Raw genomic sequence first — 25,980 nt, 5'->3', positions numbered from 1 at the left:
TGGTTATTCGTGTCAGCCTCCGAGTTTAAGAGTTGTGCTTTGAACATTGTAGAAGCTCTTCATGGGAACATGTGATCTCCTCAAGAGATTAGATAGTTGAGGCATTAGAAGAAAACCTGAGGTTACAATTACTTTCTGTGTTACATGGATCACAATTGAGCAGCTTCCTCTTTTCAAAATATTTGATTTTAAATCCTCTGACATCAACCCTGGTAATCATGCGTGGCTTCCTCTCTGCAGAGAGGAAGAGCATCACATTTGCTAACAGGTAGTATTTGATGCCAGTTAAAGGTCAATTCAGAGACCCAACCTTTAACTGCTTTGGGAAGACCTTCTCTAGAAGGAAAACTCGTGGAGCCTTAGGAGCCTATCTGGGCATACTTCTTCCACTAAAAGATCAGCAATCACTTCTCGGACTCTGTTTAGAATTCCACAGTAAATTTTTGAGTCAATATGGCTCTATGCTTTCAATTTTCCTTTGACTGGAGAAACCAGATTCTCAAGTTCTTTTAAACATTTTTAGGTGCAAGTATTTCCATGGAAATTGACAAATAGTTTGAGCAGTGATATCTTTATTTTATTTTTTATCCTGGAAGTAATACTTATTAGTGTGACATTTTTTATAATGGCTACATTGCTATGAGTGTTATATTTCTGAGTAAATTGTATTGGTTGAGTTTTCCTTTTTTGGCAACAGAACATTCTGTGTTAAAAATAAAAGCATAACCCAGCCAGTGTGACTTGACCTATGAACCAGGAGGTCACCGTTTGATTCCTGGTCAGGGAACATGCCCCAGTTGCAGGCTTGATCCCCAGTAGGGGGCGTGCAGGAGGCAGCCATAATTCTCATCATTGATATTTCTATTTCTCTCTCTCTCTCTCTCTCCCTTGCTCTCTGAAATCAATTAAAATATTTTTTAAAGTACTTTGGGAAAAGTAAAGGAAATACGTACATACATACATACCTCTTTAAAAGACTTTGATTGAAGGCCAACCTTGACATTATTCCTGAGACTAAATTGCTTTTTCATAAAGACTCAAACACATACCATCTTGCTTTATAAATTTTGCTTAGTAAATTTATGATTTACTAACATAAGTCACCTGTAAACACATTAACTTATTTCTGATTTACATTGTAGACTGAAGAGAGAATTTACAAAATAGGTGGAATGGTATTGGATAGATTTTATCAACTAAAAATTTTAAAAGCATACAACTTAAGTTCTCTTTGAATATTTATCTTACTGCAGGACACACAATTTCCAATCAACTTTTTTTTTTTTTGGAGCAATCTCTTATACAAAATGTAGCCACCCATAATGGCCTTTTTTAAAACATTATCATGTATTATAAGAATTTAATATCAATGACCGTGATTCCCTCAGAGTTTGACTGTTCCCCTGGAATGAATTGTTGGATTTTTTTTCTTATTAATTGCATTTCATCCTGTTTGTGTGTGTGTGTGTGTGTGTGTGTGTGTGTTGTTGCTGATGAAAATCAGAATTTTCAGTGATTTGCAGTTCCAGCAAACTCAAACCGTGAAGTCAGTTTTTTTCCTGAGCTAAATATTTTGCTTACTCCTAGTTCCAGCTCAGTTAACTTAATCAAGTGTGGAGCAGTTCCATTGTGTCTGTTCTAGAATAAGTCAAAATACTGCCTAATTTGTTCAGGGAAAGCATCTTGACAACATCTGAGAAGCACACTGCTACTCTGTACAACTTATTTGAAATTATTAATTTATTAGATTTAAAAAAGAATAGAAAGAAAGAAAGCTGGTATCGCATAGCCACACTTGCCTTTTACTAGATTTACAAACACTCTAAGGAAGACACACAACCTCTGTCTTACATTTAAAATGCTGATCTCCCTGACGTATCTAGGATTAAACAGCTACCTGTGGTACTGTACTTCTCATAATATGTTGGAAGAACCTGTAGACATAAAATAAAGCCAGTCTCAGCCACTGGACTGGACTGCTCTTGACCCAGTCACCAAGGCCCCATGGAGCCACCTCCTGGGGGTGCCATTCTGCTCCATCAGCAGCCTCTCGGGCACGGGATGCATCCCCTCCCTTACACACTCTCTTCCGGCCTCCCATGATGCCTCACATTATCTCAATGACTTTTTTTTTCTTTTTTCTTTTTTCTTTTTTCTTTTTTTTTTTTTTTTTTGAGGATCATTTGCTGACTCTTTCTTCTATGTCCCCCTCTATCCGTCCATCCAGTAGATGATGGACTTCCTTGAAGTTCATTCTTGGACCCCCTTTTCTCTCTGTACTCTCTACCTAAGGGAACTCGTCCATTCACATGAATTTAAGTACAAGTTCTATGCCAGTAGTCTTTCTGTAGCCCAGGTCCATGTTCTGCGCTCCAAATACAAACTGCTAACTCGCCCTGTAGTTACCACTGTATGTATCACAGACATCTCCAGCTCCGTGTGTCCAAAACTGAACTCTGGTTCTCCTGCTTCCCAGCTCCTCCACCCACATGCCCCTTGCCTGGGACTCACCCATCTCTACAGACTCAGGAACTCAGACCAGAGCCCTGGGAGTCACTTTGGTGTCTCCCCCAGCCACACGAATCCATCGCCAAGTCCTAGTGATTCTGCCTCATGAATCTTGAGTCACTCCATCATTTCACTACCTTTGTCCTGACCAAAGCCACCACAGTATCTCATGCTTAGTCTGCTGAACTAGCCCACCCACTCAGCACCAGCTTCCATTCTTTCTCTCCTGGTAATTGGCCACCCAGCCAGTGTGTCCTTTTTACCTGTAAGGTAGATTGGGTTACTTCACTCTTGAAAACCTTTTCAGGACCTCCTGTTGTCCTTGGGATAAAATCCAAACCCCTTTCCTTAGACCACTAGTCTGGCATGATCTTCTTCACCTCCCTTTCTGCAATTCTGCTCCTCACTCAACACCCTTCCTACCTCAGGTACATTTTGACAAGCTGATCCTCTCTTGGGAACTTGCCTCCTGCTCCCTCTTGGCTGGCTGGCTTTTATTCTTTAGGTCTTAAAATCAGTGTCAAGGTCTCAAAAATGACTGTCCTGATGCCCTCTCTCCCTGTTACTTTCTCCGAGCCCCCTTCTCACAGCACTGGCCATAATTGACTGTGGTGTGTCTGATGTGTGCCTCCACATCTAACCAGTAAGCTCCATGCAGTTCTGTCAGTTCTGTTTCCAGCTGTATACACAGCTCCTAGCACACTGCCAGGCACAGCATGGGCGCTGCAAATGTTTAATGAATAAATGGATAGATGGATGCATAAGAGAGATTATATTAAATGTGTAGTGAGATCAAACTACATGGGACATAGTCACTGCCACCTTTCCATAAAGATTTAGTTACCTGGGCGCGTTCTGACATTGAGATTTTGATATCATTTTCCCAACTAGATAGCAAACGTTTTTAAAATTGGTGTTTTCCTCTCCTTCCTGCCTCCTTGGTGGCCTCATTCTCTCCTTCTCTCAGATACCAGGAGGTGGGTATGGCCGCATGTATTTTAATTTGTTGGAGGAGTTTTATTGGATCTTTGCAGGTATGAGCATGATAGGGTTTAACAGTGAGAACAGAAATGTCAGGGAGACTCAAATTCTATGCCCAGCAGTGATGTTTCCTGCACATGTGCAACCCCAGTCCCACCACAAGATGGCGCTCCTCTCAAATTTGACTTGGAGAGTTCTGTTGGCTTTTAGAGTATATTTCGTACACCTTTGCCCAGATCCCTGCTTGGAATTATTGGAGCCCTGCAGACAGTGGCAGGACTTGGAAAGTGTCCTGATCCTAGTAAAAGGGGTAAGAGTCGGGAGAGTGGGGGTGACCACACTGAATCCAGATGGGTCACAAGTTAATCTACATTAATTATGCAAACTCCAGGTGTGCATGTGTATATGGTGTATGAATGGGTGTGTGCACCCATTCTGGGAGAGAGGGCAGAATAGGGAACCGACTTAATTTTGATATCTACTTTTACTTTGTTGTTTTGTCTTTGGGAAGCAAGATGTCTGTTGATAATCTTAGAATCCAAGTTGTTAGCAAAATACATGGTTGAAAAATCAAAATTTTGCTTTTGACTCAATGTTTCTCAAAGGGAAAGATTTTTATCTTTAGACTTTAATAGAAATGCTAAATTCACAGGCTCTTCACATTTCTTTCCATCCCTGAAAGCAATGACCACAAAACAGTCTCCCTTTCTCTCTGATGAGGAGTTTTGGAGTGGAACTGAGGTGTGGGGGACATTTTCACTCTGTTAGGAGATTTAGCTGCAAACCTTCCAGCACTGGGTTCGGCGATATGTGGGATCCCCTGGGCTGTGCTAATGTGCTATCCTGTGGGTTTCCTCTTTAGGTTTCCTTACTGGCCTTAAAGGAAGACCAGGAAAGGAGGGCACTCCTGGGTCCCCCGGTTTCCCTGGGGCTCGCGGACAGAAAGGATGGAAAGGTAAGGGGTGTTGGAAACAATGGAGAAGGGGTGGGGGCAAGACTTGGCCCTTCTGAGTCCACTTCACCCTTTTCATTTGTTCTGATATGGACACAATCCTTTAGTTCAGTGGTTCTCAACCTTTCTAATGCCATGACCCTTTAATACAGTTCCTCAAGTTGTGGTGACCCCCAACCATAAAATTATTTTCGTTGCTACTTCATAACTGTAATTTTGCTACTGTTATGAATCGTAATGTAAATATCTGTGTTTTCCAATGGTCTTAGGCGACCCTGCTAGCGGTTCTCAACGTGACCCACAGGTTGAGAACCGCTGCTTGTAGAGTGGCTTCCTGAAGACCCTCCACGGAAGCCTGTACTCTGTACACACCTCTGTAAATGGTCCCATTGTTTAAGCATCTCCAGTAAACATTGCAGTAGAATTCTGCGTGTGGGAGTGTGAAGACCAGAGTAGATGATGGCCGTGGAGTGTGGAGTTGCCTCCTCTCCTCCCTCCACCCCCAACCGAGCGCACCCCCCCCCAACTTATGCTCCTGTCCGTGCAAAGCCAAGAAGACTGTTTAACCTGGGCTTGTGAATGAATAACAAGTCCCTCTCTCTCCCTCACATTGCAGGTGATATCGGGGACTGCAAATTATGCGCAGGTGATCAGTTCATCCCGCCTCTTCCGGGGCTGCCAGGACAGAAGGGCTTACCAGGCTTCAGCGGGGAGCCGGGGAAGAAAGGGATTCAAGGAGACCCTGGCCATCACGGCACTCCTGGGTTCCCAGGGTTCAAGGTGAGAGACAGATTCCATCACGGAGCTGACAAGACATCCTTGACGCCTATTCCTATTCTCCTAGCTTTTCTTTATTGAATTAACACAGCTTTGGACAGCAACACTCAAGCACCCAACACTTCACCCAAAAAGGCTACGTACTCCGAGGGGAACTTTAAAACTTTTGCTTGGTAGAGATATGAAACAGTGCAGCCAGTGTGGAAAACAGTGTGACGATTCCTCAAAAAGGCAGTCACAGAATTGCCCTCTGACCCAGAGAGTCCACTCCTAGGTGTAGACCCGAGAGACTGAAAACATATGTCCATGTAAAAACTCGTGTACAAATAGTCATAGCACTATCAATAATAAGAGCCCAAAGTGGCAACAACCCAATGTCCATCCACTGATGAGTGGATAAACAAAACATACTATCCCTATACAATGGAATATTACTCAGCCATCAAAAGGAATGACGTACTGACACATGTTACAGTGTGGACAAAACTTGAAAGCGTGATGCTTAATGAAATAAAATAGGCACAAAAAAACAGATGTTATTATTCTATTTATATGAAATGTTCAGAACAAGCAAATCTGGGAACAAGAAGTAGATTGGTGGTTGCCAGGGACCCGGGGGGTGGGGGGTCGAATGGGGTCGACTGGTTAATGGGCACAGGGATTTTTGGGGGGTGATGAAAATGTCCTGCAATTAGATAATGATGGTTGCACAACCTTGTAAAAATACTAAAAACCACTGGGTTGTATGATTTAACATGGTGAATTTTATGGTATAAGAATTATACCCACCCTATCCCCCCAAAAATTAACTTCTAGCATTTTGAATGTAAAGCATCTTACTTTGGAAGCATTCACCTCTTCAGATTTAGTACAGAACTTGTTTAGTATTTTATGAACACTCCCTTAACCCAATAAAACCCAGATCTCCACGTGAATCATGGATGGTTTACTTTGTATGAATGTATGAAACTCCCTCCCACAGACTCCCTGTGTACATCAGCTAAGTGGCCTTTATTTCACACCTTATGAAAAGATCATCTGGAGTAGATCTTTATTCCATGGCAGATTTTAACTAACCATTTCAAAGCAAATTTCAGATGAAGGCAAAGAAATTATACTTTTTTATTATTATTATTTAAAAAGATAACCGAAGCCCGGTCGGCATGGCTCAGTGGTTGAGCATTGACCTATGAACCAGGAGATCACGGTTTGATTACCAGTCAGGACACATGCCCAGGTTGCGGGCTCAATCCCCGGTGTGGGACTTGCAGGAGGCAGCCAGTCAGTGATTCTGTCTCATCATTGATGTTTGCTTCTCTCTCTCTCCCTCTCCCTTCCTCTCTGAAATCAATGAAAATATATATTTTTTTTTAAAAAGAGAGAGAGCCGAGGGAGGTTTATAAAGTGAGAAGCCTGTATATATTTAGTAGTGGAGGAAAGGTTGCTGAGGACACTTGGCCAAGGACAGTTAGAGTGGTCGTGCTCCACAACATGGTGCAGGACAATGGCAGCCCCTCCGAGCTTCTGGTGCGGAAGGTTGTAACACCAGTTTTACAGGTGAAAATGAGACCCAAAGCACCGCTCTGCTCCAGACCCCAGATTTCTCAGGAAACAAGTAGCCATTTCCAACTAAAATTCGTAGATGCTACGTTTTATCCTCCTTTCAAAGTAATCATGGCTGTCTATTCCTTTAAAAGGGTATGTAGTGAGAATTGCAAACTTAATGGCAAAACTGGTAGAATCTCCGATTGTAAAATGATTGAATATTTTCTGGAAGTCCTATGGATCCCCTTTTGTGCACCTGGAAAGTCTGAAATCTTCCAAAGGCACAGGCTTTTCCCAACTGTATCATGTACACACCCACAGCATATGTGTTCAAACATCTCTGGTGTGTTTGTGGTCTTGTATGTAATTCTGTGTTTGTATGTCAGCCAACCCGACAGCAGCAGGAAGGACTAAGGTGGTTTTTTGTTTTTATTTTTTTTTAACTTAATAAATCTTTATTGTTCAGATTATTACAATTGTTTCTCCTTTTCCCCCCCCATAGCTCCGCTCCACCCGGTTCCCATTCCACCCTCTGCCCTTACATCCCCCGCACTGTCCTCATCCATAGGTGTACGATTTTTGTCCAGTCTCTTCCTGAACCCCCCCATACCCCTCTCCCCCTGAGAATTATCAGTCCACTCCCTTTCTATGCCCCTGATTCTATTATATTCACCAGTTTATTCTGTTCCTCAGATTTTTAATTCACTTGATTTTTAGGTTCACTTGTTGATAGATATGTATTTGTTGTTCATAATTTTTATCTTTACTTTTTTCTTCTTCTTCCTCTTCTTAAAGAATACCTTTTAGCATTTCATATAATACTGGTTTGGTGGTGATGAACTCCTTTAGCTTTTTCTTATCTGTGAAGCTCTTTATCTGACCTTCCATTCTGAATGATAGCTTTGCTGGGTAGAGTAATCTTGGTTGTAGGTTCTTGCTATTCATCACTTTGAATATTTCTTGCCACTCCCATCTGGCCTGCATAGTTTCTGTTGAGAAATCAGCTGACAGTCATGTGGGTGCTCCCTTGTTGGTAATTAACTGTTTTTCTCTTGCTGCTTTTAATATTCTCTCTTTGTCTTTTGCTCTTGGCATTTTAATTATGATGTGTCTTGGTGTGGTCCTCTTTGGATTCCTTTTGTTTGGGGTTCTGTACGCTTCCTGGACTTTTAAGTCTATTTCTTTCACCAGGTGGGGGAAGTTTTCAGTCATTATTTCTTCAAATAGGTTTTCAGTATCTTGCTCTCTCTCTTCTTCTGGCACCCCCATAATTCTGATGTTGGTACACTTGAAGTTGTCCCAGAGGCTTCTTACACTATCTTCAACCTTTTGGATTCTTTTTTATTTTTGCTTTTCCGGTTGAGTGTTTTTTGCTTCTTTGTACTTCAAATCTTTGACTTGATTCTTGTGTTCCTCTAGTCTGTTTTTGGGTCTCTGTATAATATTTTTTATTTCAGTCAGTGTACGTTTAATTTCTAGTTGGTCCTTTTTCATATCTTCGAGGGTCTCGCTAAATTTATCAGCCTTTTCAAGGATATTCTTGAAAAGCCTTATAACCGTGGTTTTGAATTCTATATCCAGTCGTTTGTTTTCCTCCATTTCTTTCGTTTGTGATCTGTTTCTTTGATGCCGCATTTTCACTGTTTCCCTGAGTTGGTAGGGTAGCTTTGTGTGCTAGGTTTCCTATATGGCCCAGTGGGTCGGCCTCCCCAGTTAACCTGAGGTGGACACTCTTGGTGCACCCCTTTGTGGACTGTGTGTACAGCCTTGTAGTTAAGTCTTGATTGTTGTTGGTATCACTGGGAGGAATTGACCTCCAGGCCAGTTGGCTGTGAGGATCAGCTGTGTCTATGCTGGGAGAAGTTCGGTGATGAAGACAGCCTTATAGGATCAGACTTGCAAAATTGTAAAGCCTCTGTGCTCAGCTTGGATGGGGCGGAGTCTCAGGGTGGAGCAGACAGTCTTGGCTTCCCATGAGCCCTGCCCTTGCGCGCGCGCCTCCAGACCTCTGCCTTCCGCGGCTCCCCTGAGTTTCCGCCTGACAGTCCAGATTCCCCCCGTAAGAGCGTAGGTCCCCAGGGGCTCGCCTGGAACTGGGGTTCAGTGCAGTCGGAACTGGGGTTCAGTGCAGTCAGGAACTTCCAACTCCCTTCGCTAGGGAAAGCCTGCAGCAACCTCCACATTCAGTCTTCTCTGGGAGCACTCGCCTCCAGACCCTGAGTCTCAGTGTGCCTTTCTCTCTACCTGACAGTCCAGACTCCCCCTGTATGAGCCTGGGTCCACGGGGTTTCCCCCGGAACTGGGGTTCAGTGCAGTCGGAACTGGGGTTCGGTGAAGTCAGGGGCTCCCTTCTTCCTCCCGCCAGAGAAAGTCAGCCAGGCACTCAGCCACCCTTCCTCTCTGTGCACGTGTCTCCGTACCTCAGCCCTTTGCTGCTCCTCTGATTCTCCGTGAGCTTTTCTCTTTCCTTCTAGTTGTAGAATTTCCACTCAACCAGCCTTCCTCTGGTTCTGGATGATGTCCATTCTGTCTTTTAGTTGTACTTTTGAAATTGTTGTGCAAGGCAGTAGTTTAGGTGCTTACCTATGCCGCCATCTTGGTTTCTCCCCTGGTTTTTTGTTTTTAAATATTTGCACTGATGGAGTCTGGCAGAGTGTTGGAAGTGTGGGAATAATCGGTCAATAAATGAATGTATCCATCCATTCATGTGCCTAACACCTGCTTTTTTTTATTTATCTTTATTGTTGAAAGTATTACAGATGTCCCCCATTTTCCCCCCATTGAGCCCTGCTCCACCCGCTCGCACCCCCCTCCCCAGGCCTTCACCACACTCTTGTCTGTGTCCATGGATTATGGGTATATGCATATACACTGAGTGGCCAGATTATTATGATCTCTGAATGAATAATAATCTGGCCACTCAGTGTATATCCTATATAATAAAAGGCTAATATGCAAATTGTCCCCTCAACCAGCAGGCAGGCCGGCCAACCGCCCATGTCCCCTCCCCCTTGCCAGGCTGGCTGGACCCCACCCATGCATGAATTCATGCACCAGGCCTCTAATATATATATATATTAGAAGATTCCTGCAAGAATAGGGCTTCCTGCGGCCGTCTCCACTGCCCTGCCTGCTTCCCTCCTGTCTCTGCAGCCCCACTTGCTTCTCCGCAGCTTTGCTCCCTTCTGCAGCGCTTGGCTTCCTTCTATGCTGTCTTTAGTCTTCGCTCTGCGCCTGGATATGCAAATTAACCGCAATCTTGGTTTGGTTAATTTGCATACTCACTCCTGATTGGCTAGTGGGCGTGTCTTGTTGGTGTAGCAGAGGTATGGTCAATTTGCATGTTTCTCTTTTATTAGTGTAGATATATACACACACTGAGTGGCCAGATTATTATGTGTTCAGAGATCATTATAATCTGGCCACTCAGTGTAAATTATTTGCTTAATCTCTTCCCCCCCACCTCACTTCCTCTGATATTTGTCAGTCTGTTCCATTTTTCCCTGTCTCTGGACCTGTTTTGTTCTTCAATTTATTTTGTTCATTAGATTCCCCATATAAGGGAGACCACGCAACACCTGCTTATTAAGCAGCGTCTGTGTGTGAGATACTGTCAGGACACAGAGGTATTCATCATCCTTTTCTGCAAAGAACTAAATCAATAAATCAAGTATCTGTGGACTAGTTTTAGGAGAAAGGAACTCACAGTCACTTGTAACATTCCACTTAATTAAACCAACACTAAAAGCTCCCATAACCTTGCAATTAAAACTATCACATCGCACATATTAAAATGCATCCTGCACCTGCCCTGACTGGTTTGGCTCAGTGGATAGAGCGTCGGCCTGTAGACTAAAGGGTCCCAGGTTCGATTCCGGTCAAGGGCATGTACCTTGGTTGCGGGCGCATCCCCAGTGGGGGGTGTGCAGGAGGCAGCTGATTGATGTTTCTAGCTCTCTATACCTCTCCCTTCCTCTCTGTAAAAAATCAATAAAATACATTTTAAAAAAAAATAAATAAATAAAATAAAATGCATCCTGCACCATTAAGCTGCTCATTGGAAAACTTCAACAAAATGTGAGTGATCCTGCAATAAGCTTGTCTTTAAAGTGTGTTTTCTTCCAACTTTATTTCCCAGTACTCTGTTGATCTCAATATGAATGATCACACATTTCCATCCTTTCTACTTGGAGGCTGATTATCTGCTCAGATTCTAAATAATTGTCATTAAGAGTGAGCCACCTTATATTTTAGGTCATTGCTGCTCAATAGCTCATGAGTATATGAATCCTGGGACTCAGTTGAAATACAGATTCTGGTTCCATTGCCCCATGTGGGGCTTGAGGTTCTGCATTTCTTAAAAGCTCCCAGGAGAGGCCCCAGCTGATGACCCATGGACCAAAGTTTGAGTAGCAAGGTCCCGATCTCCACTGTCCAGCCACTTGGCTGCCTGCATTAATTTGTAATTATTTAAAATTAAAATTCAGTTCTTCAGTCCCATGGGCCACTTCCAAATGTTCACTATCCCTTTGCGATTGGAGGCCACTGTACTGGACAGCCCGGAAGAGGGCGCCTCCAACACAGCAGAGAGTTCCTTTGGACAGCACCGGGGTGGATGGCAGGTCATGGCCCTCCGGTTATAGGAACCGGAAATCATCTTCACAGACTCGCATAAACAGTATGAAAGAGGAAGAAACATTGTGTTTGTTTCCACAGGGAATCCCTGGTGACATCGGACCTCCTGGACCCAAAGGAATAAAGGGAGATTCTAGGACAATTACCACCAAAGGTCAGTCCTCTGTGGCCAAGCAGTTCTTGCCCTGTGGATTCCTCTGTGGCAGCACTGTATGAGTCAAGGCACACTGCACATTCTTCCCTAGGTGAGAAGGGACAGCCAGGTGTCCCGGGTATGCCTGGTCTGAAAGGTGAGGACGGCACCCAGGGGCGTGACGGGCTCGATGGATTCCCTGGCCTTCCAGGCCCTCCCGTGAGTAGCCCCCATCCTCATCAGCCATGTTCTTAAACACCTGAGAAGTGAATGGTGCTGGTACTACCCTAAGTCCCCCCGCCCCCCCCCCCCCCGCCCCGGCCCATGCAGCCCATTCTGTTTTAACGAGCAGAAATTATATGTTTTAAGACACAGTGAGTTAGGTGGGAAGCCAAGCCCAGAGTGAGCATTTAAAAGCCAGAGAGAAGCTGGCGAGCGTGGCTCAGTAGTTAGAGTATCGGCCCGTGAACCGAAGGGTCATGGGTTTAATTCTAGTCAAAGGCACATACCTGGGTTGCAGGTTATCCACCCCGGTTGGGGCTTGTTGGGGAGGCTACCAGTCAGTGTGTTTCTCTCATATTGGGCTCTCTCTCTCTCTCTCTCTCTCTCTCTCTCTCTCTCTCTCTCTCTCTCTCTCTCTCTCCCCTCCCTCACTCTCACTCTTCCACGCTCTCTAAAAAAGTTCATAGCTTGGAACTCAGGGGAATGGGGAAAGGGAACTGGGAATATTGTCTCTTTGAGGTTTACGTATCTTTTAAAAAATAAACTGTATATTCTCACAGGGTGATGGCATCAAAGGCCCCCCAGGGGACGCAGGCTACCCAGGAGCCCCCGGAACCAAGGGCATTCCAGGAGAAAGGGGTCCTCCAGGACTGGGCCTGCCAGGCCCCAAAGGCGAGCGTGGCTTCCCCGGAGATGCCGGATTACCTGGACAACCAGGCTTCCCCGGACCTCCTGGCCCCCCAGGCCTCCCAGGACAAATAGGTATAAGGATCCTTTCTGTCATCTTTCAAAGTTACGAGATGCTGTTTAGTGCTTCAGCATGTATCTGCTGTTCTTGTTGGCAATGTATAAGTTCCCCAGTGGGTCAGGTAAGAGTGCTGTATTGCATCATCAGTTCTCAGCACACACAAATGATACCCAACCACAGGCTTCTCAAACCTACCAACAGCCTCCTCTCTTCAGTTGGAATGCAGGGCCTCTCCCTCCAGAGCTGAAGTCATGGGCCTTGGCAGTCCCTGCCCAACCCCAGCCTTCCCACCCAACAACAACACACATTCAGAGATAAGTTAGTCACTTTCAGTTGTTCCCCGTTTGCCTGACTCTGTCCTAATGTCTTGCTCCCAGACTGTGATACAGGTGTGAAAAGGCCCATCGGAGGTGACGGACAGGAGGTCATCCAGCCAGGTACTGTCATGAAGATTGGGCGGCTTTAGAACTCTTTAAAACTTTTGGTTTATAAGACATGTGACTCATTAACAACTGCTGTGAGCTCCTGCCGGGAGCATGGAGCTGGCACCCCACCCCATTCTGCTTAGAATCAAAGAAAAGGTAAGTATAATGGTACGTAGTGTTACCAAGTCTCCCCACCAATATAAAGCATCAATTTGCAACGTTGGTAAGAACTCAACAGATACAGTTTTACACCTAAAATGTATGCATATATTTGGCTCTCTGGAGAGGATATGGAGACGACCCCGAGCCACAGCTTGGTGGTGGGAGAGAAGAGAGGGAGAATCCAGAGGTGGACCTGGCCTTGGAGAGGCAAAGCCTCCATAAAGGTCAGGGTTGGAGAAGTAGCATCAGCATCTGTGGGTCCCCTGCATGAGGATGAGGTTGAGGTTGAGGTGTGGGAATGGACCCGGCACTCAGAGCAAAGGTGCGGAGCAGGAACGGCAAACGCCAGAGCTTCCAGACAACTGGCTAGTGACGCAGATGGGGGAAGGCCCCTGGGTGTGAGGCTCTGCAGCTGGAGGCCAGGCCCTCCGAAGACAGTGGGTTCCTTTCTTTTTATGACCTGGGCTGGCCAGGTTGCACCCCTGGGTCCCTGGTGGGGCAGAGGAGGCCAAAGCCTCTGTCAAGATAAGAGCCCGGCCAAATCCCAGGCACGCAGATGAAGGACATCTCGCAGAATTGCTGTACTGCAGGGGGCTCTCTCTGACAGAGGCCGCACAACAAAATACCCCTGCCTGGTGTCACGGCCCTGCCTGGTGTCACGGCCCTGCCTTGTGTCACGGCCCTGCCTGGTGTCACGGCCCTGCCTGGTGTCACGGCCCTGCCTGGTGTCACGGCCCTGCCTGGAGTCACGGCCCTGCCTGGTGTCACGGCCCTGCCTGGTGTCACGGCCCTGCCTGGTGTCACGGCCCTGCCTGGAGTCACGGCCCTGCCTGGAGTCACGGCCCTGCCTGGTGTCACGGCCCTGCCTGGAGTCACGGCCCTGCCTGGTGTCACGGCCCTGCCTGGAGTCACGGCCCTGCCTGGTGTCACGGCCCTGCCTGGAGTCACGGCCCTGCCTGGTGTCACGGCCCTGCCTGGTGTCACGGCCCTGCCTGGTGTCACGGCCCTGCCTTGTGTCACGGCCCTGCCTGGTGTCACGGCCCTGCCTGGTGTCACGGCCCTGCCTTGTGTCACGGCCCTGCCTGGTGTCACGGCCCTGCCTGGTGTCACGGCCCTGCCTGGTGTCACAGCCCGGCCACACCACCCAGAAGCGGCTGCCACTCAGGTTTCGTTTCGTGTGGCTCCAAGCAGTTATTGCTGTGGCCGATTCTGAAGGTATTCAGAGTCACAAAGGAGAAAGCAAAGAATTCCTTTTGAAATCTCAAATGGTCTTCATCCACTAGTGGACATTTCCAGACAAAAAAGGCATTCACGTGGACTCAGGGGCGGAACTAGATTAGCTCAGCCGTGCCGAGGTGCTGCCCTGAATGAGGGGTGGATGGCTGCCAGCTCAGTGCCAGTTGTTATTTGACTGGACTTACCTTATTTGCATTTTATATTAATATAATAATATTTTAATGTTAATTTCATTACACGATAAAATTGAACTTTTATTTACATTAGATCAAGATTAATTAACTCATTGACTTTCTCTGACCATAAAATGGTAGCCAGTTTCCATGGCTGGAGTTCTTGACCTTGCCACTATCCCAAGGCTGTGAAACTTGCGTTAAAGATTGCGTCGGCTCATCTTTTTTCTCTTCCTTCCCAGGCTGTGTCGGAGGACCCAAGGGATTGCCAGGCCAGCCGGGACCCCCAGGACCCCCAGGTAACGTGCTCCTGGAATCGAGAGGTCACTTCCAGTCTTCCCATTCACGTCGTCATTTTTCTTTTCCCTTTTTGGACACCTTTCCTCTGCCCCCTACATTCCTCTCCGCCCTGGGATGTCGCCGTGTTCTGCCATCTTGGCACTCACCACAGACAGGTAGCTTCTAAAGGAGGCAGACTACGCGTCAGGACAGAAATGTGTGTGGTGATTGACACCTAGTCGAACCCCAGTCGAAAGGAGAAGATTCCTGCTGCTCAGGACTCAGCCTCGGCTGTGGCAGAGGTGGGCACCCAAAGAGTGGCTCTGATATGTGTTGTGATTTCTTTGGGTTGTTTAGGTGTCAAAGGCCTCAGGGGGTTACCAGGATTCTCAGGAGAAGATGGACCACAAGGACTCAAGGGTCCCCCAGGAGACCCAGGTCGCGAAGGGTTCCCAGGACCCCCAGGTAAGTCAGGGTGGGACCCCCTCTCCGGTCTTCAGTTAGGACATGACTGTGAGCATATGATCAGGGTGCTCAGCTCTGTTATCTTGCAACATTTAGAAACTGGGTCGACAAATACTTGATGACAACTTTTGTTTTTGTCCGTAGGAAATTAAAATTCTTGAATATTTTTTATCACTAATGTACTGGAGCTTTGCAGAATATAATACAGATATTGCAGGAAGAAAGGACAGATGTGCATAAAGTTTTTCCTCTGGTCGATAGTAAACATTCTAAGGGCAGCATAGTGTCATCCTCTTCCGATGATCATGAAAGGCTCAAGCAGCCCTCTCGTCTTGGTTCCCAATCGGGGGGTTACTCACCACGAAGAACATGCATGCTTTTGCTTTTCACGACATTAGCTGCTCACTCCTCAGTGTGCAGCTTGTCTGGGTAAACAGTTTGAGCCACTCCATCTGTGTTTGACACAGCAAATAACTATTTAAGTCATTTAGTGGCTAAAAGAGCTTAAGCCACTTACCTGTGTATGGAGGGAAATGAATATGTTTTTGGTAATGAACTATGGTAAGAAGTAGAGGGTACCTACTTGGGCGTCAGCGTGCTCTATAATACAATGCAGTGTCTCCAAACCCAGGTGTCCCCTTGTGGTTAAGGCTGAAACAGTATGAGTATGACTGTGTTACTTGGTATGCAGAGAGCTATGCATTTTAGAATTGTATTATTTAAATAAAACGGTAGAAGCCACTAAGGCCACCCAAGGCCAAACATCCTCCCTCAGGATTCTGGTCAGGTGTTCTAGCCTCTACAAGAATTGAGAATTGCTCTTGTCACCCAGCACCCATGAAACATTGAAACTCTCTTTTTGCTAGAAAGTTCTTCCTTGGTATAAATGAAATCTGCCTCCCAGTAAGTTCCTCGTGGGTTGTTCCTTGAGCCGGTGTTCCACCGCATAACCACCCCACACACACATTGGGAGAGAGCAGTCATATCTCTCCACAGCCATCTCAAGAACGGACAGAACTGACACCAGGAACACACTTTCTTTTTATAACATAATTTCCATGCCCTCAGAATTCAGGACATCATGGCCCGCCGCATGTCAGCACTCATTTCAGACTGGTTCCAGAAACTGGAAAAGGTTCTGCATGTCTGGACTCTCACACCCAGCAGTGGGTCTGTGTGTCCTTAGGGTCAGGTCCTTAGTAAATATTTTCAGCAAAAATTTAAGTGAATTTTGCCTCGGTCCCTGATACACGTGGTTTCATCCAATGTAGAGCTTTGCCTTGGCCCCTGATCGGTTTTCTTCCTGGGTTCAGTGTTCCAGCCTTAAAGATTGTTGCAAACTGTTATCCTGTTGCCTTTCATAGTACGCATCACAGCTGTGTTTTGCAAAATTGGGAGGCACACTCCCTTGTCTTTTGTCAAGGCACTGGTGCAAACCCTGCCTTGGAGAGAAACAAAGTTTTTCTGCCACCACACCAGAGGATCAGACTGTGTCGTTCTGTTGCCCTGCTGGGAGCACCTACATGTTTAAGAGTTACAGCATTGCCCCTCTCCCCTCCACCATTGATACCACATATACAAAAGTTAAGTGGGGGGACCCTTTCCCGCTCCCTACTTGGGAGTCCATTCCGTGGGACTCTTCCTCTCTCCATGTGGGAGTCTGTACTTGTTCTTCAATAAATCTCCACCTTTGCTAAAAAAAAAAAAAAAAAAAAAAAAAAAAAAAAAAGTTAAGTGGGACTGTTTTTGAAAGAAGGAAAATAATTCATGAAGACCTTCTTTGCCTTGAATATGAAGGGTACCTAGTAGTCACAATTTATGTGCCCAAGACGAGTGGGCATGGACCACATAGCACTCTCCTGGCATGAAGAATGAGAGGGATATGCCCTTTATCAGGGGTTTGGGACGCTGACAGCATGCGGAGAAAGCCTGTTCTATGTTGAAATGGAAGCCCTTACGTGAATAGGGATGTTGGGCAGAGCAGAGGGAAGGGGTAAAGGAGGAACTGATCTGTTCGGTTTTTAAAATGCACGTCACCCTTTCTGGTGATGGGACATACTATGCTTCTATCACCACGTGCAGAAGAAAATAAAATGCCCAGCCTCAAAGACTTTAAAACACAGAGTCTATTCCAGAGATAAGAGCTGCATACGCACTCACACCCACAAATTTAAGTACACACTTCCCATGTATAGTTCTGTTGTTGTTGTTTTTAAATTCTTTATTGTTTAAACTCTTACATCAGTCTCCTTTTTCCCCATTGACCTCTTCCCGGCCACTCCCACCCCCCAGCACATGCCCTCACCTACCTACTGTCTGTGTCCATTGGTTATGCTTAGATGCATGCATACAAGTCCTTTGGTTGCTCTCTTACCCCCTCCCCCAACCCTCCGCCACTCCCCTGCCTTCCCTCTGAGGTTGGACGGTCTGTTCGATGCTTCTATGTCTCTGGATCTATTTTCGTTCATCCGTTTATGTTGTTCATTATATTCCACAAATGGGTGAGACTATGTGAAAGCCATATCTCTTTTATGGGTAAATCACGTCGTTAGAACTCTGAAATAGGGTCTCTAGCTCATTGGTTCTATTTGTTCTGTCTCCCAAACACAGCCATACCGTTCCACCCACCTCCCTGCTCCCAGGGCAAGCTTCACGCCCTAGGAAAGGCCCGGGGCCCCGTGCACACCGTCTTTCTGTCACGTATACCACACAGAGGCGGCAGCCAGTGCCTTCTTTCCCACACCCTGCACACCAGAGCCGAGGCAGGCACGACCTCAGAAAGCTTTCCTTCTGAACAGACACATGACTGTTCCCGCAGTTCAGCCTGAGGCCGCATCAGGGATGAGGACGCTGACAGGGGAAGTAGTGGTGAGACCATTTGACCCAACAGCTCCAGGAAAGGCACATGATGGTCACTCCTTCCATCCATATATGGGCGGTTGACAGTCACAGTGACAAAGGGCTATCAATTCCCTTTCAACATGTTTCCAAATTGACTGATGACCAGGGAGAGAGTTACAGGGGCAGAGTTTGGGCTCTGAGGGGTCTTCTGTCAACACCACTCTGTCCCTCACTTGCACACACAATCCTGAAGGTCCCACAAACACTGTTTTGGGATTATTTGCACAACACGGATACCATGAATCATGATGATTTATGTTCAAGGAGGCATTGGTTCTGAAGGCCTCATCCACTGGGCCCATGAGCACCATGGGCTCCCAAGTGGGCGACAGGGCCTGGGAACAGCTCAAGCTGAGAACCCAGCTCCCATCCACTGGGCCCATGAGCACCGTGGGCTCCCAGGTGGGCGACGGCCTGGGCGACAGCTCAAGCTGAGAACCCAGCTGCAATCCTCCGGGTCTCAGATCAGATCTTGTTTAGCTGAGGGCAGCTGATTTTTCTGCGTCGTTCCTTTTTTAACAGATGTTCTATAAATGGAAATTGACTTAAAATATCGAGCTCCACTGACAACTGAAAGAACAAAATGCCTCACCCTGATGTGTTTAACGCAACCACTTGGGGTCGTTTAACCATTTATTCGTGGCCTGGCCTGTCCACTTCTGTGAGGGAGGCACCCCAGAAACTTGTCCTCAGATCAGCCTCGACCCAGCCTCTTTCTGATTCCTCTCCTAGAACATCACAGTGCTGACCTGCGGTTACAGGGATGCTTATGTTACAGGGATGCTTATGACCTATGTTTCCTTTTAGGGTTCGTGGGGCCCCGAGGATCCAAAGGCCCAATGGGCCTCCCTGGCCCGGATGGACTCCCAGGTCCCAGCGGCCTCCCTGGACCAGTCGGGCCCCCAGGGGACAAAGGCATTCCTGGCGAAGTCCTGGGAGCCCAGCCTGGACCCCGGGGGGATGCTGGGCTGCCCGGACACCCTGGACTGAAAGGCCTTCCTGGAGACATGGGTCCACCCGGATTCAGGGGTAAGTGACCGTGGCAGGAGGGGAGCAGGGCCCTGACCCCGCTGTCTGTGGCTCTCAGGGGCGGCTCCGAAATCCCTCCTCGGGGATTTGGTAAGGGGCAACAGCACCATACGGCAGGAGTCTTGCTTTTTCTTTTCCCCACGGAGTTCCAGCGTTCCTCTAGAACAGCAGCCACCAACCTTTCGGACCTCACGGACCACCAGTTGGCGACTGCTGCTCTAGAATGTGTTTAGGACAAGAATCCTCACCCTGGATTCACCTTCTGTAGAAGGAGCCACAGGCAGATGGCCCCACATCTGGCTCCTTGGCCGGGTTGGGCAGTTATGAAGGCGCCCAAAGCAGCCCACGTTTCTGAGCAGAACTTGGGAATAACGTCATCACACACATTCACGGGTCAGGTCTCATTTAGCTGAGGGCAGCTGATTTTTCTGTCGTTGTTCCTTTTTTAACAGATGGTCTATAAATGGAAACTGACTTAAAATATTCAGCTCCGCAGACAACCAAAAGAACAAAATGCCTCCTTCTGATGTGCTCAAGGCAGCCACTTAAGTAGCAGAGGTCATTTAGCCAGTTATTCGTGGCCTGGCCTGTCCACTTCTGTGGGGGAAGCACCCCAGAAACATGCACTCAGACCAGCCTCAACCCTGTTGGCTGCGGCTCCCATGACCTCACTTGCTCAGCGCTCTCAGTTCTTGCAGCGGAGGGCGCTGGCTGGTGAAGTCCCCTTCTGTCTGGAGTATCGTGGCAGGAGCCAGGCCTCCTGGTAAAACCTCACCACGGGCTGCACTGCCTGCCTTCTCTCCCGAGACCTCCAGCAGCCACCAGCAATCACACTTTCCCCAGAGCTGTGAACTCTAAAGCTAGAACCCAAAATAAGTGTCCTCGTTTCCCACCGCAAAACAAGTGCGTGAGAATGTGTGCAGCCTGCTTACTGCCCACCTTTCTCCCCTGTGCGGTTTGAGAAATCAGACAACTGGGCTTGAGAGTCTGGGCCTGGTCCAAGACTAACATGACCCCTTCTCCCACCCCATCCCCGCCCTCCCCCACCCACCCACCCCCACTGTCTGCCTCCTCTCCCCAGGTCAGCCCTTCGCACTTGGTAGGATAGTCAGGGGCAAATGAACACGAGACCCTGAGAGTCATTGGAGAAACTTATGCAAATGACAGTCCTCAGCCTTTCTACTGGTATCAACTGGATGAATGTAGCAGACTTTAAGTTCCAAGAAGAAAAGACAAAGTGCCCAAATATGAGGAGGTCCTGGCTGTTAGTGTCTAAAAAAAAAAAAAATAGAAAAAATATATGCTCATAGTTATCTGACTTCTGGCTAGGACAGGATATTCTAGACATAAAATCAAGGAAAAGAAGACACACAAATATGTATAAAATCTGCACACAAATCTTAACATTCTACATGTCAAAACAAAATGAACATTTGGGCAGTAGGGTAAACTGTAAAACAGATATGAAGGAAAATAAGTTAATGTACATGAGGAATACTAAAATCTATAAGAAAAATACCAAAATCCCCAAAGGAAAATATCAGCGAAGAACAAGAGTTTCACCAAATAGCAAAAACTAGGAGAAAGAACTGTAACTCATAATCAAAAACATGCAGACTCCCACACTTTTTACTCGACGTTTTCCTCGGGTTTCTGTCTGTGCTTTAATGCCAGCCCTCATGCGGGGAAAGCAGTGGGAGGAAAAGGCATTGGGCGGGCGTTCTGAGAGCTGTGTGATGGTGTGGAGAGAAAAGCCTCAAGTTCACGTTTGCTTTGACCCACTAAGTTGATTTCTAGGATTCGCTCCTAAAGAAATGACTGACAACATGGGCACAGATGTGTGTGTGTGTGTGTGTGTGTATGTGTGTGTGTGTGTGTTAAAAACCTCTTTCTTGAAACACTTTTCGTAAAAACAAAAAAAGATGGAGGGAATTAAATGTGTCCATGTGCTGGGATATTACTCATGTAGCCATTTAACATGCTTATAAAGAGGATTTTTAAGGTGTCAAAATGCTCAAAATATAATGTCAAGTGAAAAAAAAAAGCTAAATTCAAATGTTACTTGTAGTGTTATGTCAGTTTTGTAAAACATCTATTTTTGGGCATATGTATGTGAATAGAAAAAAGGCCAGAAGGAAATATACCAAGATGTTAGTAAGTATCTCCGGGTGATGGCGTGAGTTCCTTTGATCTTACCTTTTGTATTTCTTTGTATTTCCCAGAGTTCCTACAATCCAGAAAAAAAATAAGTCCTATTTTTAGAGAACAATTCTAAGGCTGTAGATGCGGTTTGCCATGGACCGTACATAGGGGTTGGCCTCACGACTCTTGTCTCGATTGTTGCAGGAAGCCAAGGGATGCCAGGAATGCTGGGCCTGAAGGGCCAGCTAGGCTTCCCAGGACCTCTAGGGAAACCAGGCCTGCCCGGGCCACCAGGACAGCATGGCTACCCTGGGACTCCTGGCCAGGAGGGGCCCTTGGGGCTGCCAGGCTCCATCGGCCATGAAGGTAAGAATCCCACCCTCCCATCAAGGGGTCGGAGCCTCACTCGCACTGACACCTGAACAAACCCCCACCTCACCCCTGGGGAGTTCTCAAACTGCTCCCAGGACCCCCACACCTCTCCAAGAGCTACAGGGGTCCTGAAAGTACCTGCACTGCATTGCCTAAGTGACAGAAATGGATCCTCTCACAGTTCTGGAAGCTGGAGGTCCAACATCACGGTGTCGGCAGGGCTGATTCCTCCCGCAGCCTCTGTCCTTGGCTGGTGGATGGCTGCCTTCTCCCTGGGTCCCCAGGGAGGCTGGGAGGTAGCCTTGGTGGTGCCAACGGAAGTCAGGCCCATGTGTCGATCAGGCACCATCCAGAGTGACCCTAGTTCTCTCGGTTGCTGTAGTCAGGTGACAGTTTTGTCCAGGACCATAATTGCTCAACACTAGGGAACCAGGTGTAAGCCAGACACTTCCCTTCACACAGGCCCGTGAATCCCCGTGAGTAGCCTGGGCTGGTCCAAAACTAATTGTGTCCCAAAACTGGGGCTCCAGTCAGGTGGGACAGATGCTCCGGGCACCGTGCTATCCCCTGGTTTTACGGTACCAGAAACCCTGGGCAGGAGGTTTCGGGCCTTCGCATGAGCGTTCATGGGCCTCAGCAGTTCTCAAACATGGAACGCCAGCTAAATGCAGAGCATTGTGTGGCTCGTAAAAGCCCTGCCCTAAAGGAGCCTACAGTTTAATGGGAGACAATTATACACATAAAAGGTTTGCGTTTGGCCATAGCCAGCCAATGGGGTGGCCAGACTCTGAGGCACCCAGTTTCCCGGGGCAGGGGAGCTAGGCAGGCTGGACCCATCCTGGGAGAAGGAGAGGCGGGGCCAGGCATGGAAGATGGGCAGGCAGAGGTGGGAATGCCCGAGGAAAGCTTTGGTGCTGTGAGCCCCTAAATTTGCCTGGATCTGAGAGCTTAATCTGAGGAGGGGACTGGTGGTCTGGAGAGGGAGGTTGGGCCCCTGAGTAGAAGGCCTTGAATGCCGAGCTAAGGAGTCAGATCCCCTAGGCAAGGGGGCTGTTGGGGGTTTGACGGAGGCTGTATTCAGAAAGCTGGCGACTGTGCGCTAGGAGACAGGGAGGGGCTGAGCTGGGCAGCAGTGGGCACCCTAATGAGATAATGAAGTGGGAGCAGGGGGAAGGGGATGGGAAGGTGGGAGCAGCCAAGTGGTCAGGGGCAAACCCCCGCCTAGAATTTAATCCCCAGGCTGAGCTGCCATGGCCAGGAGGGACAGGCACCTGGGAGTAGCCTATGGGACCACATCCTGACGTAGAGTTGGCAGAGCCCCCTGTACCCGCCTGGTATTTCACTGCTCCAGCTCCCCGCTCCTTTGCGTTCCAAAGGCAAGAGGCTCGAGTGGAGAAAGTCAGAATCGGGGAGAAGCCACGTTAGCCTCCAGCTTTCAGAGAAAGACCTCTTTAGAAAGGCCAGCCCTGCGGGTTTTCTACAGACTCTGGCCACGCCTTTAAAACTCACCTTTATAGTTGTAGTTTCACATTTTCCTTCCAAGAAGTGTTTCTTATCCAATGAGTTTTTGTAATTTAAGCGTATCGTGAAAGGCATTCTCTCTGTATGTGGTGTGTCCATCCGTGTTATTTTTCTCTCCCCTCTCTTGGACAGGTCTGCCTGGAGAAAGAGGGGACCCAGGTGACACAGGTGTCCCTGGCCCTTTGGGCATGAAAGGTGTCCCCGGTGATAGAGGCGACCCTGGTCTATTGGGTGAGACTGGTCCTCCAGGAAACCCTGGCTTTAAAGGAATGGCCGGAATGCCTGGTACCCCTGGGCCAAAAGGTAATTGTACACCATGACGAGGAATTACCTCACAGGGGGTTGGGCAGTTTACACATGGACGTGGAACAGCTCTGCCAGGGGAAGACATCCATGTGCCTGCAGGCTGGAGCCTGGAGACTCCTGTCCCTGAAGGCCTCAGACGCTGGGAAAACCGGCTGATGCTGCTTAGGTGGGCGTGACCAATGTGCCCAAAATGCTGATTTCTTAACTTACCAGAGAGTGACTGCCTGAGGCACAGGACTTATTATCCACAGAAATCTGTGGAGACTGGATTCAGACCCAGTGCCTGGCTGGCAAACAGAATCAAAACAAAGGGCCGTGCTTGGTTGCCAGCATCGGTTTATTTGCATGTAACTGAGGACGGCTTATCTAGAAGTGGAGCCCACTGTCCATGGACTGTTGCCAGAGACACAGTGGTCTGACCTTCCCATGGTTCTCGGCCAGACCCCCGTGCTGGGGGAGGGGGGTGACACATGTTAATTCTGGTGCCCCTTCGCACCTCTTCTCCATGGGCCCTCAGACCTAGGACTCCGCACACTTATCCTCGTGTCTTTGTGTCTGACCGCTGTTCATTTGCCTTCGCCTTCTCCCCAGTGGCCAGAGGGCAGATGGGCTGCTTCTGTACCCCTCAGTCTGGAGTAGGTCAGCAGGCAAGCCTCTTGGGAAATGGTATCCTGCAAATTCCTGTTTTAGGGCAAGAATCTTAGCATATTCTCACATGAGTCACATGGGAATGCCACAGACGAGTGAGACTGAAATAGCCGTGCCTTTATCCATGCCTAACCCAGGACTTTGCTTGTTCCCTCTGCAGGTCTTAGAGGTTCACCTGGGATGGATGGTTTCCAAGGCATAGTTGGGGTGCAAGGAAGACCCGGGCTTCCGGGACAAAAAGGAGAGCCTGGAAGGTTTGGCGTTCCAGGGCCAAAGGGCCTGACTGGGATGCCAGGTGGCAAAGGTATGCCTACTTCTCTGAAGGTTTTTCCCACGGGGTTGACACTCACTTTCATGGGGGCATAACACTGCCCAGAACCAACCTTTTAGGAACCCCAAAAGCCAGACACAAACTAATAAAAACTAGGGCTAGGGAATAGTTGGGGAATGGCTGTTAATGGGCACGGGATTGCCTTTAGGAGTGATGATAATGGTCTAAAGTTAGATGGTGGTGATGGTTGCACAACTGTGAGCACATTAAAAACCATTGAATTGTTCTCTTTAAATGAGAGAATTGCATGGTATGTAAATTATATCTCAATCAAGCTGTTTTTCAGAAATTAAATTTAACTCTTCAAAGAGTTAAAACATTTACAAATTCTTAGAAACGTAGAAATTACAGTCTAGGTAGGGTACTACGTTTTCCAGGCTTCCTATTCACGCTTAAATTTTCAAATAATCTTCTTGTTAACTGGGGTTTACAGGCCACTGAGCAAAAACTGATATTTTTAAATGAAGCTACACTTGGGTTCTGTGCCATTTTCTTTCTGGGTCCACTACACTGCCCCTTCCAGCTTCCTTGGAATGAAGTAGACTGTGGGGGCTCCTTCCCTCCACTGGACAGCACCTCTCAGAGAACTGGAACAGTTTATAGCACCTTTGTTCCCCTCTATATCTTAGCCCTGTGCTACAGACTCAGTAAATGTTCAGTGAATGAAACTGCGTTCTTTCCACTCAGCTGCATCTCCCTGACCTGCTGCCCTCCATTCAGTGAACACAGATTCTGTGACATTCTCAGCCTGAACTTTGTGGCACAATTCTCTGATGTGTCCACAGCCTTCCAGACCCCCTGGCCAGTGTAGTAAGCCCTCACAAGTTCCCTTGCAACACTATACCTGCATAGTCCTGAGACCTCCCAGCTCCGGCTGACCCACCGTGGGTTCTAAGGCCCAGCTGGTCCCCACAAGAAAGGATTGAGCTGGTGTCCTTCCTCATGTGATGCTTCTCCTCGTGATCATGTTTGATCGCTCTCTCACCAGAGTGTGAATACATAACCTTCCCTCACGTTCTGTGTTACTGTCACACTCATCCCTGCATTGCCTGGCAGCACTGTTAGGGGAGCAGGTCCCTCCGTCCCGATGTGCTCTGTGCCCACACCTCCTCTATAGAGAGGCGTGGGGGCAGGGAGAAGACAGGTGTGTGTCTGTCCGAGCCCCGAGCCCCAGTGCACAGGCTCCAAGCCAGGGACGCACGCCACCCCTCCACTCAGAGCCTCTCTTGGCTCAGGTTCTGAAGGACAGCTCCACCTGTGTGTTTATGCCTGGTCCGGAGGTCAAGTGTAATGACTGCATTCTCTTCCCTTCCAGGAACCCGGGGGGAACAGGGTCCCCCAGGACCGCCTCCCACCATCCATAAAGAAATGAAATACCTTAAAGGGGACAAAGGGGATAAAGGACCTATGGGATTAAAGGGCTACCTGGGATTAAAAGGTGAGGTGGCATCGAAAGATCCAGTCTGACCTCTGAGCTGTCAGGCCTGGG

General features: G+C 47.7%; 1 protein-coding gene across 1 annotated transcript in view; it reads left to right on the top strand.

Moving 5' to 3' along the window:
• Positions 1-25,980, top strand: part of COL4A2 (collagen type IV alpha 2 chain) — a 188,978-nt gene that overhangs the window by 142,192 nt on the left and 20,806 nt on the right. The window contains exons 21-33 of the mRNA XM_080661167.1: positions 4,352-4,444; positions 5,058-5,221; positions 11,480-11,552; positions 11,644-11,750; positions 12,314-12,515; positions 12,879-12,938; positions 14,740-14,796; positions 15,134-15,241; positions 18,950-19,171; positions 21,518-21,679; positions 23,339-23,509; positions 24,321-24,464; positions 25,807-25,929. Of these exons, the coding sequence (XP_080517293.1) occupies positions 4,352-4,444; positions 5,058-5,221; positions 11,480-11,552; positions 11,644-11,750; positions 12,314-12,515; positions 12,879-12,938; positions 14,740-14,796; positions 15,134-15,241; positions 18,950-19,171; positions 21,518-21,679; positions 23,339-23,509; positions 24,321-24,464; positions 25,807-25,929 (1,686 nt within the window). The remainder of the gene's footprint in view (positions 1-4,351; positions 4,445-5,057; positions 5,222-11,479; positions 11,553-11,643; positions 11,751-12,313; positions 12,516-12,878; positions 12,939-14,739; positions 14,797-15,133; positions 15,242-18,949; positions 19,172-21,517; positions 21,680-23,338; positions 23,510-24,320; positions 24,465-25,806; positions 25,930-25,980) is intronic.

The sequence above is a fragment of the Plecotus auritus genome (genome assembly GCF_963455305.1).
Source record: "Plecotus auritus genome assembly, chromosome: 3".
Classification (NCBI taxonomy): Eukaryota; Metazoa; Chordata; class Mammalia; order Chiroptera; family Vespertilionidae; genus Plecotus; species Plecotus auritus.
Note: the sequence above shows the minus strand (reverse complement) of the source record. Positions and strands in the feature narration are given on the sequence as shown.